The sequence below is a fragment of the Vicugna pacos genome, chromosome 17 (assembly GCF_048564905.1).
Source record: "Vicugna pacos chromosome 17, VicPac4, whole genome shotgun sequence".
NCBI lineage: Eukaryota > Metazoa > Chordata > Mammalia > Artiodactyla > Camelidae > Vicugna > Vicugna pacos.
In genome coordinates this window covers 45,698,842-45,712,417 of record NC_133003.1, presented here as the reverse complement: position 1 = coordinate 45,712,417, position 13,576 = coordinate 45,698,842, and the positions used below count along the sequence as shown (strand labels likewise).

The following is a 13,576-nucleotide window of genomic DNA, read 5'->3' as shown; positions in this document are numbered from 1 at the left end:
GAAGGCAAGCCCAGCCCAGCCCTAGCCTGAGGCGCCGCACGCCCAAGCCCGGTGTCTACTCTGCTTTTACCTCTATCTGGGCCGTGTGCTTGGCATAAAACTCCAGAGCTTCGTCTCCATCCACCTGGCCACCAGGCTTCAGCATGGTCTGAAGTTCCTTGTTATGCCGAGCCAGCTAGAACACAAGTACAGAAAACAGGGGAGTTGACATCTCTTTGCAACAGGAACATACAAGCCCCTTTCCCGTTCTGGGTATAAAAGACGCAGAATAACCAAGGCAAAGCTAGAGGTGGTGGGCGGGGCAGGAGCCCACTGCTTTCCATCAAGGTGCGCGCTGCACAGATGCGATTCTGGGCACTTGGCAGAGCAGCACGGACAACGCCTGCTCACGAGAGGTCCCACCTTCCCCCGAAGTCTTTAGCCAGGCGGGAGGGGGGTGGGGTTTCCTGTTCAGCCTCACAGAGCCTCTGTTTGGAATGTCCCGAGACTGCTCAGTGGCTCCATGCCAGGAACAGACGAGATCAAGGGCAGGAGACAGTTTTCTAGTCTGCCTCCAGGGACCGCCACCCTCCGGCCTGGTACCATCATGGCTTACATCTCACGCCTCTACCTAAGCGGGGTGCCCGGGACAGGAAGCACCAGCCTGCAGCAGCCACCACTGCCCACACACACAGCCCGCTCAAGGCACGTCAACCCCCAGAAAGAGGAAGTGTCTTCAAAAGCCCAGCCACTTGGGAAGAGAGTTATGAAACAGGGCATTTTGGTGCCAGGGTAAGAAGTATTACTACATCGCTCAAAAGGCAAACAAAAAGAAGTCATCATGACAAGTTCCCAAAGATTTCCAAGTGCGATAGGCCAGGCAGCTGAGGTTTATTTCTTTAGATTGTTAAGATAGACTCCTCAATATTTACGAACAGACTAAGCCTCCTTTCAACTGTCTTGAGGCACAATCATAAACTCCGCAAGTATCACTGCTCAGGGGGAACGCTTTTAACAGATGTGGGGGTTTCCAAGGACATGACCCCACCGGAGTGGAAAAACGGAATGCCTGAGATCTCAGGACACTGGGTCAGGTGGCCAGTAGTGCCCGTAAGCCCAAACCACCCCTGGTTAAAACCTCAAAGGAAAACCAAGTCTCGGGCACACCCAGCGTGGACTTCTGGCACTGCACGCCTGGCAGGGTGCCCGGGGCAGAGGTCGTACCTGGTGCGCCAAGATGTAGATGTTGTGCCCCACGTTCCTGGGGGAGGCGGCTCCATCCTCGCCGTTCTCTCCATCCTCAAACTCCACTTCGCCCTGCATGTAGGCTTTCTTGATCACTTCCACCTGCAAGAAGGGCCAAGAGAACAAAGCTCCCGTTTCAAGGAAGACCCACACGGGACTGGCAACAACAACACAGACACTATGTACCTCCCCTTCGCGGCAGACGCTGCTCAGTTCACGTTTCTACCAGGAGTGCACACAGCCTTAGAATCCTTCTCAACACGATCACAGGCAGTTGCTGCCAGTGAACCTGCACCGACATGAGGAGTGAAACCCAGGTGCTCTCCCTTAGACCAAGAGACACTGTCTGGATGCTCATGTCCTTCCACGTTAGAAGGGGACGATGGCTAGTAAAGTGCCCACGAACAACAATATGATAAAAAGAAGGCCAGAAGCCAGACTTCTCTCCCTCTACTTGGTCCCGACTTTTCCCACCTGCTACCCTGCCACTTTAGAAAGCCATCAGCCTTTAAGAAGAGCTGGTGAAACTATTTTCTGACTCCAGATTTTCTCCTGTCCCCCACAACCTACTCTACATAAAGAGTACCATTAACCAGTGACGTTGACCAACATTGTGCCAAGCTCCGTGTTCAGTATTTTGTCATTGTTTCAGAATATTTGAGGCTCATAAACATTTTATGAGGTGTCAAAGACTCCCACTGATTATGGATGAGGAAGCAGACTTGGGGAGGTAAAAGGGTGTTCCTCTGTTCACACGGCTGCTGAGCTGAGCTTTGACCTCACCGTCTCACGCTGAGAGCACGTTACCTCCAGCATTCCTGCGCCCGCCGTCCTGCTCCCACTATCTCCGCTCCCCGAGCAGGGAGGCTCTGCCCATTTCTCAGTCCCTCCATGATGCCCAGCACAACGTCCCGGAGAAAGCAGGGCCCGGACAGTATTTATCAAACAAACATACCATTCAAGATTTAATCATTCCAAGAACAAGAACACAGTGCCTCCAACCCCTAAGTTGTACTAAAAATTAATTATTTTCTTTGATGATTCAGAAGGCGTTTCTGCTTCCTGCACTGCCACGAGGCCATTACCCTGAATTATTTCTCATTATCCCGGATCAAGCATGCAGAGGGCCACACGCTTCTGTACTCACACCAGGTCAGGCCCTGGAAATAATTTTAAAGGCAAGACCCTTGCTGAGTTTGTTTTCTAATACCAGACTGAACAGACGTGGGGGCCAGAAATACACACGTTACACGTGCACACATATGTACACACATGTTCCGGACACAAGAACATCTCTGCTACGTGGGTTCTCAGAACCGAGTTTGGCCAAGAAGCCTTAGACTCCTCCCCGTGAGCTGGGAATGATACTATTCAACCACAAGGGGGCGACCTGGGGGCCGGTGGCACCCAGAGCCCTGGGTGCCGCTGTTTCCCTCACCCAAGCCTGGGGTGTGCTCCTGGGAACAGGAGTGGGGTCTCTGCAAAGTCACTCAGTGCCCCCTCGAGTGCAGCCGATCCTGGGCTCGCCAGTCCCCCAGCCGCAGTTACATAAGCTGTTACGTAAACTCAGAGAGGACTTTCCATCCCAGGCTGAGAACTCACTCCTGACCTGGGAGATCAAAGCACTGGCTGGCTGCTAACTTTATTTAAAGGAGCACATAAAGGGACTTGAGCCCGGCCTCGAGTGCACCCGGATCGCCAGGCGGCAGGGAAGTTTTAGTGCCCTCATTTAGGTCTGTCAGTTAAGGTTTATTTGCGTGGGAAAAAGTCCAAACAGAGCTCGGTCCTCAGCTCGGTTCACCGTCTCTGATAGCTCCTATCTCACGGTTCGCAGCCCTGACTCCCTGCCTGGAAGTCACTGGCAATTGTGAACAACACCCCGAAGAAATTAAACAGGATTGTGTTTTCTTTAAAAAAAAAAAAACCCTAAAACATCGGCACCCCCGAAACACTCTTCTGCTGCCCAGACTATCGGCAGCAAGAAGAGATGTGAATTCTTGAGTCCTGGACAAAGACACGGCAAACAGAGCCGCGAGTGGGCAGTGAGAGGAGGTGGCACTGCACTCGGGCGGGTCACCGTGGGCACCGGGCTAAGGGCGCCGTGGGATCCTCCTGGCCAGTCTACGCAGCAGCCCTCTGGACTGGGTGACGTTATCACCGCCCGCGGCTCAGGGAGTTCCCGTGCGTGCCAGGGTGACCCAGAAAAGGGGCGGAGCGAGGGATGTGCGTGCCAGTCACGGGCTCCCAGACCTGGTCCCTGCTGCCCCCCGGGAGGGAAACGGGCGAGCCAGGCTTCCAGGTGCGGCCATGCCGAAGGCAGAGGACACTTATTCAACGCAGGCCTGACTTCTCTACCCTAGTCAGAGGCCTCAATCTGATGTTCTCTTTACACTTCGGATTGTCGGCATTGTTAAGGAAGCTCAAGGAAGCCGACCGCCTGCGCTTGGTGCCGCGGCCAGGGGCCCGCCACCCGGCTCACCAGCTCCTTCGGCCGCATGTTGTAGAGTATCCGCTCGGCGTTTTCGCTGTCGTGCCTGCTCTCCATGATGGCCAGGAGCAGCTTCGAAGCGTTGTTCTGATTGGAGACACAAAGGGAGGGGGAAATGGAGAGGCGCTGCTGGGGGCGGCTGCCCTGAGTCACCGGCCCTGCTCACCGAGGGCTGCATCCCGGCTAAACAGACAGAAGGTCTGCCCCACAGGAGGGTCATGGGTGTCCCAAACCAGCCTCACCCTACAGAGACCGTGCCACTTAGACCCCCAAGATCTTTCTGCAGAATCTGATCCAAGAGGGTCAAAGAGGCACCTATTTGGGCATAGCTGCTCCATAATGTTACTTGGTACGCGTCCTGGTGGAAACTGGACATTGAAACGTGGGTGCTTACGGGTCTGCTGTGGCCCTCATGACGACAGTGGTCAGGAAGCACCTGCTGTTTAGACCCATGACGCCCTCCAGGGGGCAGAGGTGGGTGATTACAAACACCGTTATTCAGTCTTGCAGGCCAGAGAAGGCAGGCAATGAGGCTAACTCCCCCCTGTCTTGAAATACTGCTATTAGCTCTCCTAACCCCTCATATTATTATGAGAATACAGCCGACACCAGTTAACAAAAGTGATCCAAGGGAGGACGGTGTCCTTGCCAAACCATACTTTCTCATTACTTTCAAAGTTTTCATGGGCCCACACCCTGCACGTCTTGGCTTGAGATCACTTTAGGTCCCAGACCTATGGCCATCTGCATGCTTCTTTGTGTCTGAGACTCCACACTTACTCTTTTGGGTGAGAAGGGTATTTTTCCTCCTCAAGCACAGATCACAGCAGTTCAGTTGTGTGGCTGTGCTATCAAATGGTGGCTTTTCACAAGGCAGAAATTTCTATAATAACCTACTGGATTAGGTGAAAAAGCCACTGAAATGCTGACCAGGAGTGCAAGAAATTCTCAGTTTCTTTCAGGCTCTCAGCACAGACAGTCTGATAAATGGGAGCCAGGGACAGGAGCTTGAATGATCTTTGGGTTGCTTCTACAACATGATTTGTTAAAAGAGGAGTTAAAAATAGCAACAAAAAAATTAAAAATTAAAAAATTCCATTTAAACTATGCGCCCCAACCAACTATGAGTTTGGACTCTCAGTTTGACACACAAAAATCAAAACAGAAACAAATGTGCTGTTCCTGTGGGTTTCCGTGGTATCACCTTCCCTAATGACCTTCCTTTCCTACAACATCAGAGATGCCATAAATACAGATCGACTTTTTGGCTGAACCCTGTAGTTCCAGGCTCTTCCACAACAGGGATAAAGGGCTCAGTGCTGCGTCTGGGCTAAGATGCAGGGAAGATCTCATCGTGCCCCAACATGTGAACAGCGAGGAAGGAAATGCGCTCAGGGAAGCTCACACGTTTCAAAATACACTTTAGGCACCAGGATGGGCTCCCAGTTCAATTCTCAGAATTGAATCTGTGGACCCTTAGAGAATCTTTGGAACCCCTCAGTAAGAGGGAGGGTCTTTTGTTTGTTTATTTTTATTTTTTAAATCATTTATTTTGGTATGCTCGAGAAGTCAACATTGGGGGTGGTGTACCAGCTTCTCAAATAGCCAAGAGGCCGGACTGTAAACCCAGCAGCTTAAGCACCTTGAAGTCACTGCTTTCACCCCATAAAACTATTTTGGTACTCGAGAGAGTCAGCAGGTCGACGGTGTTTCTACATTAGTCATCTGTCATCCACTGATTGTACACGATGCAAAGAAACTCATCAGAGGCCTGGAGGCACGATACTGGCTAGTGTAACCTTCCCTATTTTAACCCAACATTTAGGAACCTCCCTTCTGCTAAATCAACAACAGAACAGAAAAAAGATGTTCCCTGATAATGTACAAATAGAATTTTTTTTGGTCCTAGATAGGTTTACTGCTACTATTCTTCAACCCGGCCCTTTTTCCTCAATGGGAGTAAAGTCAGAGACCACAGAGGGAGTGGAGTTCCCACTGTTTCTCTGGCTGTGGCTTTCAGAATCAAGGCTCTGAGTTCTTGGATTGCTGTTCAAACTCGCGTCTGAAGTTTGAGTGATGAGCTCTCATTCCTGTGACCTGAGACTGAAGAGCTGGTAGCCTGTCCTAAGGGTGGGAAGGGAAACACCGAAGTTCTGCATTTTAGTCAGAACTTGCTATGTGTCTCATTCATTTAGTTTCAAAGAACAGTCTTTTATATTTAGTTGCACAACACTGACCGTGTCACGTGTGGCGGCAACACACAAAAGCGACTCCTTCCGAAGGCTACTACTGTCTTTTGCTTTCAGTTCCTACTTGCCTTCAGTTCCAGCACAAGGTCCATCCTCTTCTTCCCCAGAGGGTTGATGTCATTAAGGATCAGGGCTGTGATGATGTCAATGCCATTGGATTCATGGGTGGCTATGCAGTTCTGAGAAAAGAGACACACGGACACTGGTCATAAATCAGACGTCAAAGGCCAGCATGCTGAGCTGCTATTTCAACACGAGGCTTGCCGCTCCCAGCAATGTCTCTAGGGGAGAGCTGCAAATTTTCCGTGAGAAAGTGGTAAAAATAAAAGACAGATGAAAATCTCTAGTTTCAGAATTAACAGTAAACAGTAGGAAAGTCCCCATGCACTGTAACTGATAAATTGGTTGTGTCTAATCCAAATAGTGCAGTGGGCTTTTGTTCTTAAGGGAAAACACAGTGTGTGACTGATTCTGGGTTCTGAGTGCCTTTTCCCCTTTAAAGGTGTGTTCCATTCTCTCTACATCACTTGGTTTTCGTATTGCATACTCTGGCTTAAAGCTCAAGCTTGGAAAGCAAGTTTCCTGTTTAATTCACACGATATCAGAACCAATCACCTTCCCCCAGGTAAGATCCCCATGTGCAGCAGAAGCCACTCCAGCCTGCTCCTTTCCACAGACCTCTGCCTTGAGGTTATAAGGAAACTCGCTTAGATGTCAGATAAAGCCTTTCCCCACAAACCTGTTGTCAATTTTTTTTGTTCCTTTTTACTTTAACTCAGACTACGCCATCTATCTCGCCTGGAAACCAGGAGAGGAAAAGTGGATCTAACAAAATGCTAGTGTCATACTCGTGGGCAACTAAGGTCAGGTTGTTAATACACAGCGAGTTGTCCCTCTCGTAAGCCGTTCTCCTCTTGGCGAAGGTTTTGGCCTTGCTTCCCAAGAAACAAAGCCTACCACACCTTCCCTGGCCAGAGTTTACAACGGGCCGTGTAAGCACTGGCCTGCCCTCTCCAGCCAGGATGTAACCATAATGTGAGTGAAAAATCATACTCATTCTAGCATCTGTGCAAAAACTCACAAAGTCTTGAAGACGTCATGGATAAGCAATGACTCTACTCAAGAAACCACTGGGTTCTGCTCCAAAAATATACTTCTTGAGAGGCCTAAGTCAAGACTGACGGGCTGTTTTCTTCTCTCAATGTCTGTGGTGCCAAAGCCTCAGCCCTACCTCTCCTCAGATTATTTTCAAGCTGTCCCGCGTGTAGTGAGGTTTTTCTCTCTAGCTAAGTTGAAACCTCCTTCCATGAAGTAGCCACTTCCCAGAATTTAAAAATAGAGCCCAGGCTTCAGGTCTTATGAGCTCCAACTTTAGTGTGTATCCCTAGTTCAGTTAGAGCTGGACCATTCAAACCAACAAAGCTGGGCACGGACACCCAGGGATGCCCATGATTAGGTCACATCTGAAGCTTCATAAAACCCGAGAACTCCCTCCTCACTGCTGCAGAAGGGCCCCCGGTTCAACTGAGTCCTTAGGTCGACAGGCAGATGCTAAGCAACGGTCAACAACGTTTCAATATGACAAACCTTTGTTCCCCCACCCCAAATAAACATGGAATTACCTGGTTCTCATGGCAAGGTCCTTGGCAGTACTCGGTCAGACTTTCCAGGGTTTGGTTGATGAGGGCCACGTTCTTCTCGTTTATGTAGAGCCCCAGAAGCCCAAGGCCCCCGGTTGTGCTTCCACAAATGCAGTCCAGAAACTGCAGCGTCTCACACACCAAATTGTAGTTGGTCTTGTTATTTTGGCAACGAAGGAAGTTCTGCAGTTGGGCAGGTCCCAGGGTCGGGGAGCAGAGGCGGGAGAAGGGGGAAAAGGTCATTTATTCTGCCATTTAGACAATGCATCGCTGAACAGAAGGGTCAGCCCCCACGATGGTCACCCGGGGACGCGGTCTACAGCAATGGCCACCAACGCTGCGGCTTGTTCTCCAAGGTGCTTTTATCTGGGATGCAGTGGAGGAGAGCTCCTCTTTGACAACCCACATTAGACTCCCATAAACTTTTAAAATTCTCATTTCACTCTTTCCCACTCCAGACCACCTCTGCATCTACCACATGTTAAGTTCAGGGTCTGTTGACATTTCCCAGGGCAGTGGTTACATTTAAGAGACGATGGTGCGGTCTGGCCGCTGAACACCCAGATCCTCAGGTCCTCGTACTGAGGATGGTTCATCACAAAATAAAGGGCTGCAGGCTGGCCTGAGCCTACTGCCATGGCAGGAACCTGGATTATCTTGTGAGGCCATTTCCATTATTAAAGGAAGAAATAAATGTGGGTAAGCGTATGTATGCTTGTCTGTGTGCCCAAGGAGGTACTTGGGTGATTTTGTAATGTTAACAAGAGACCAAAGAGCAGGAACTTCCTCAATAAAATAAAGCAAGTCACATTCAACCACCTCATAACGCAGAGTCTGTTGTGATGAAGACGAGATATTTGGTCACAGACTCCTTAAAAAAGCAAAAATAAACTACAAATACTCTTCTGTGTATAGTCATAAAAGTTACACATGTTTACTACAGAAAATTGGTACTATAAAAAAGAGGTAATCAGAAGATAAAACAGTGTAACTTTTGACCTGGTAATTCCACTTCTATGAAACAGTGACTTTTACTCACAAGCTGTGTGTTAGATGTTCACTACCACACTGTGCCTGAGAGTGAAGAACTGAAGACAACCTAAGTGCCCATCGGCTGGGGAGTAAACAAATTACAGTGTATCAACATTGGTTAATATTACAAATTGGAAACACTGAAGCAGGTCCAAATGTGCCAATGTGGAAAGATCTCTGGGATATACTGTTAAGTTAAAAAATCAAAAAGGCAAATAGTAGGTCAGTATGTATCCAATGCTTCCATCCAAATATATGGAACAAGGACAGGAAGGGTACTGTCCAAACCAATGACAGTTTTCTCTGGGTGAGAAGTAGGGATGGGGAGAGAGACAGTTTTCTATACTAAATACTTATTTTCATTTAAACCTTCACAGAAAAACAGTATATCCATGCATTCCTTGGATAATTAAAACCTTTATAAATGCACACATTAAGAGCTGGTAATCCAATTTAATGCTTGACTCAACATCCAACTAACCATCCCCCAGCACTACTCCCACCCCAAGTTAACCTCAGTCCCTTATGGTCAAGCCTTCCGAACTAGTCTAAAAACTGAACAATCATTCAGGTCTGGGTGGGAGGTAGGGGGACAGGTGATTTGGGACCAAGTGTGCTTTCCTAAGGTGACCACTTTTCTAAGGGCCACAGGAAGCCAGAGGAGAGTTCCACAGCATTTCCGGCTCCAGCCGCTCAGCAAAGATGCTACCTGACCGGGGACCTGGTGGAGCCCCTCACCTTGCAGCCGCGGGGTGGAGGAGTACTCAGGAAGAGGCAGGAGAGGGCCTGGCTGTCCAAAGCTCAAATTCGAAGCATGGCTCTCTCCATTTGCCTCTCCAACTCCTGTGTCACCATTCTCACCATGTCCTCTCTGCCCAGTGACGTCATCTCTCCCATCATGCCCCCCTCTGCTCAGTGACATCATCGCTCCCATCATGCCTCTCTCTACTCAGTGACGTCATCTCTCCCATCATGCCCCTCTCTGTCTGGGAGGAACAAACTTCTCCCTGCTCTTTAAGCACCTTTCAGTCTCTCATCTCAAGGGCTTCCGCCCCACTACTCCTTCTGCCTGTCACTCTCTCCCTGTCTCCACCCTGATTACTTACTCTTCCTTCAGGATGGGGTCTCAGTCACTTCTTTCAGGAAGCCCTCCCTGCTCCTCCATCCTGATTCCAGTGAGATGGGAGCACCACACCCCCTCTCACAGCCCGCCTCACCCTTAGTGCTGCACTTAGGGATGTCTGCCTACTCTGCCCATTGCCGTGCTGACAGCACAGGTGACCGGCAGCCAGCACGGGGACTGGCTCAGGCCAGGTGCTTCATACACACTGGCTGAAATGTCTGAACTAAACCAAACGAATGGAGGAAGGGGGACTTGGGAAGCCATCAAGGCTGATATGTTTCAAACGCCCCAGGAAGGATCGTGGCTGCCGTGTCGTGAAAGTCTCTCCCATTTCTCACAGTTTTTGCAGAGTATCTAGCTAGAATCTCTCCTTCCTGAGTAAGATCCATTTTCTTTTGTCCGCGACAAAAAGAGGCACGCCACTCGCTAAAGGGCCAAAGGAACTCCTTCTGTGCTCAAGGCATAGAGTTCACCCTGAGCACACACCGCCCAGCCCAGCTTGTCCAGGCTAGAGAAATCCAGTTCTTCCTGTGGTCTTCCTTGGAGGCCTGGTGATCAAGTCAAGATGAGCCGATTAAGGAAATCAAAGACTTCAAGTCTGCACTCATACAGACTTCAGTGGAGAGAGATCAGGACCCGCATTCCTTAACCAAGGTGAAAGGCAAGACAGCCTCCCAGGTGATGGTTCAAAAGCACATGGAAAATGGTTCAAGAACAGTCCTTCCCATCACATTTCTCACTGCTGCGAACAAAGCTCACTAAAGGTAACAACTGCCTGTGGGGCCAAATCAAACGTGGTGCTTTATCTCTACTGAGCACTCACCAACAGGAAAGCTAAGGTTGTAAATATGACAAGAAACTTTGGGCAACTTCAAAAGGCTGAATTCCTGCTCTCTCTGACCTTATCCACACACTTCCTTATTCCAGGGAGCCGATAATTCTCTCCTGGTGAGAAAGTCTTCTCCCTCAGATCTGCAAGGAAACCCTGACCCAGAGATCCACCATCTGTTCCACAAAACTGCCAACCACGCAGAGTTCATAGTAGTTGAGTCTCACTTAAAACCAGCATCTTGAGATCCAGATTCCTACCAACATCATCTTCTCAGAGCAATTTTATTACTACTTCAGTGTGTCTGATTTAGTGGGTATCTTTAAAGATGCAAGCGACCTTCACTGTTGTGAACTGCTGTCCAGATCACTGGTTTTCCAACTGGGAGACCCTGCACAACCCTGGAGGACCCCTGGAATGCCCCACCTCCCAGGGTTCTTGCAGGTGAGGGAGGAAAGGAAAGTTCTACTCAGTAGTTTCTACTCTGAACAAAGCAACCCTCGTCTGCTTTATGTAGTACACTTCTGCCCCAGATGTTCAAACGATTCTGCAGCTCCAAACAAAAAAGTTTAAAGCCACTGGCTTTATGGTACCTTCAAAGGTTAAGCTGCCAAGTTTTTAAAAAAAATCTGTTACAATATACGGTACACGCCCTCTTCCCCCAATACCATGGTTTTCCACAGAGTGGTGTATTGGAGAATAGAGTTTTAGAAGGATCCATTAAAAGGTGCGTCTGCCCACAGGGTTCTTAGGGAATTAATTCAAAGCAGAGTTCTGCAAAGAGCTAAGGTACCAGGAAAAGATGGTGAAGACTTCCAATAAGAAGTGGTGAACTCGTACACTCTGCTTGCACAGCGGACACTGGGTGCACAGTGAAGGAGGGAGGTCAAGGGGGCTGACGGAAGGCAGAACAGGTCTGTGACCCCAGAACCAGGCTCAGGAAACAAGCCCATCAGGACCACCCCTCTGACATTCACGGATGGACTCTACTCAAGGTAGCCTTGAGTTTTGTTAGTTCAGAACTCAGCAGCCATCAGCCTCTCTGAGAAGCCTTCCTGGATCTGGCACGTTGTGTGGGTTCTCCTGCTTGGAACCCAAAAGAGCCCGAAGATGCCACCGCTGCAGCACTGACCCGCTGCACTGCCGTCACCCACTTGCCAGGTGGCTCCTACCTAGACGCTCAGCTCTGTGAGGGGAGAGGTAGAGTCTCCATCAGCCCCAGTGCCGGGCACAGAGCAGGTGCTCACCGAGATGATGACATGAACATACACAGGCATCATCTCAATCCTCTTCTCCTTTGGAGCCCCAGGTTGGTAGAGACCAGTGACATCAGCACAGGGGACCAATACAGGCCACTGACCTCTAAAGTCAGCCTAGAAACCGCCTCTGCAGCAGGGTGGGGGCCCCACCCACAAAGATGCCACAATCGAGCTGCAGCCTTTGTTTTCCTGCTGGTGGGACAGCCTGGCTTCCCACGTTGTCACACTCCCTTGGTCTGTCTCCTTGGTGATTAATGGTATAGACAGAAAAAGTGGAAGGGACACAGTCAGCCATCAGACAGAGAAATAGCAGCCAATGAGATAGTCACCAAATCCCGGACCTCTGGGTTGTGAGGGCTCCGTTCTACCTGATGGAGCTGGACAGTCCAGGCCAATGTGCTCCACGTCCCAGGTAGGAATGTTTGAGCAACAGGCAAGAAAAGCCTGACAGCCAAGACTGCACACTGCAGCGTGCACAGGGATCAAGCCAGGAACGTCAACGGAGGAAGGGAGCGGGCGGCAAAGCGGAGAAAGAGCCCGGGCCCCAGCCTGGCCAGGAGAGGGGCTCACAGACACCTCTTCATTTTGAAGGGTGGGCCAGATTTAGCTAGTGGAAGACCTTGGATCTGGAAGCTTTTTCAAAGTCCAGGCTCTTAGACCAATTTGACTGAAAATAAAAATCAGCACAGAAGGTATCATACTGCAGAATTCACCCACTTCTGGTTCATTGTTCTGTCTTCCTGTTTAAACAACATAATTTCTTACTCAACTTATCCAGAGATTCTGTGGTAGGTTTTCAGTGCGAGTGACGTATGGTGGCGGCACTGAATGGTCTGGCCACAGCTACATGTGAAAGGCCATCAGATCACCTGGTGCATAAAGTCAGCAGTGCAAATACTTCAAGGCTGCACCTTCCCCTTGCTATGTTTGGACTAGAATTATTTTCTTTTCAAACTGTCATTATTCAAATAAGCAAAACGACCATCACCAACTTATTTTAGGAGAGAACATTCTACCTTAGAGGAGTTTAGACACACTTTTCTTGTTCATCCTCATCCCTTTTAAGCAGAGAGGGGTGTTTTCTTCATCAGTCAGCAGCAAAACCAGGTCATGGCCAAGGACCCGGTGCCCTAGCGCGCCTCTCCTGGGCAGGGACGGCCCCGCAGATCTATGCCCACTCAGAACCAATGGTATCTCTGGAGCCAGCACAAACTCTACCATCAGAACGCCTGGGTTCCAGGCCCAGCTCTACATTCCCTTCCTGGTCCTGTGCATCTCGGTTTCTTCATCCATGACAAGTGTAATCATACAGGCAACACTCAGCATCCAGGATATTCTAGGTGCTCAGTAAACCTTGGCCACTGTCATCATCCAACAACAAAAAAGCAAAAAAAGAATTTCTGGAATAACCAGCTAAGTATCTTTGAATATTTATTTGTGTAACATGAGAAAGTCACTTCATTCAGTCAACAAATGCTTGATTAGAATTTTCTGAGTTTCTATGAACTACCAGATTTTGTAGGTCTAGTATATTTCATCATCCACCCATCCATCCAAGTTTTACCTGTGCATCTGTATGTCCAGCAGTGGCAGGCTACCACATACACACATGCAAGAGTGCGCATGTGCGCGCACACACACACACAGAACAAATATATATGGAGCAGGTGGTACCTACACTAGTGAGCAAGAGACACAGTCTTGGCCCCAGTTCCCATGGAGATGATGGGGA

The 13,576-nt window shown here is 49.4% G+C and overlaps 1 protein-coding gene across 1 annotated transcript in view; it reads right to left on the bottom strand.

The window, feature by feature from the left end:
* ITPR1 (inositol 1,4,5-trisphosphate receptor type 1) overlaps positions 1–13,576 on the bottom strand; it is a 298,229-nt gene that overhangs the window by 53,638 nt on the left and 231,015 nt on the right. Inside the window, exons 44-48 of the mRNA XM_072941751.1 lie at positions 7,584–7,784; positions 6,030–6,140; positions 3,704–3,799; positions 1,204–1,326; positions 71–175 (exon numbers count right to left, since the gene is read on the bottom strand). Of these exons, the coding sequence (XP_072797852.1) occupies positions 71–175; positions 1,204–1,326; positions 3,704–3,799; positions 6,030–6,140; positions 7,584–7,784 (636 nt within the window). The remainder of the gene's footprint in view (positions 1–70; positions 176–1,203; positions 1,327–3,703; positions 3,800–6,029; positions 6,141–7,583; positions 7,785–13,576) is intronic.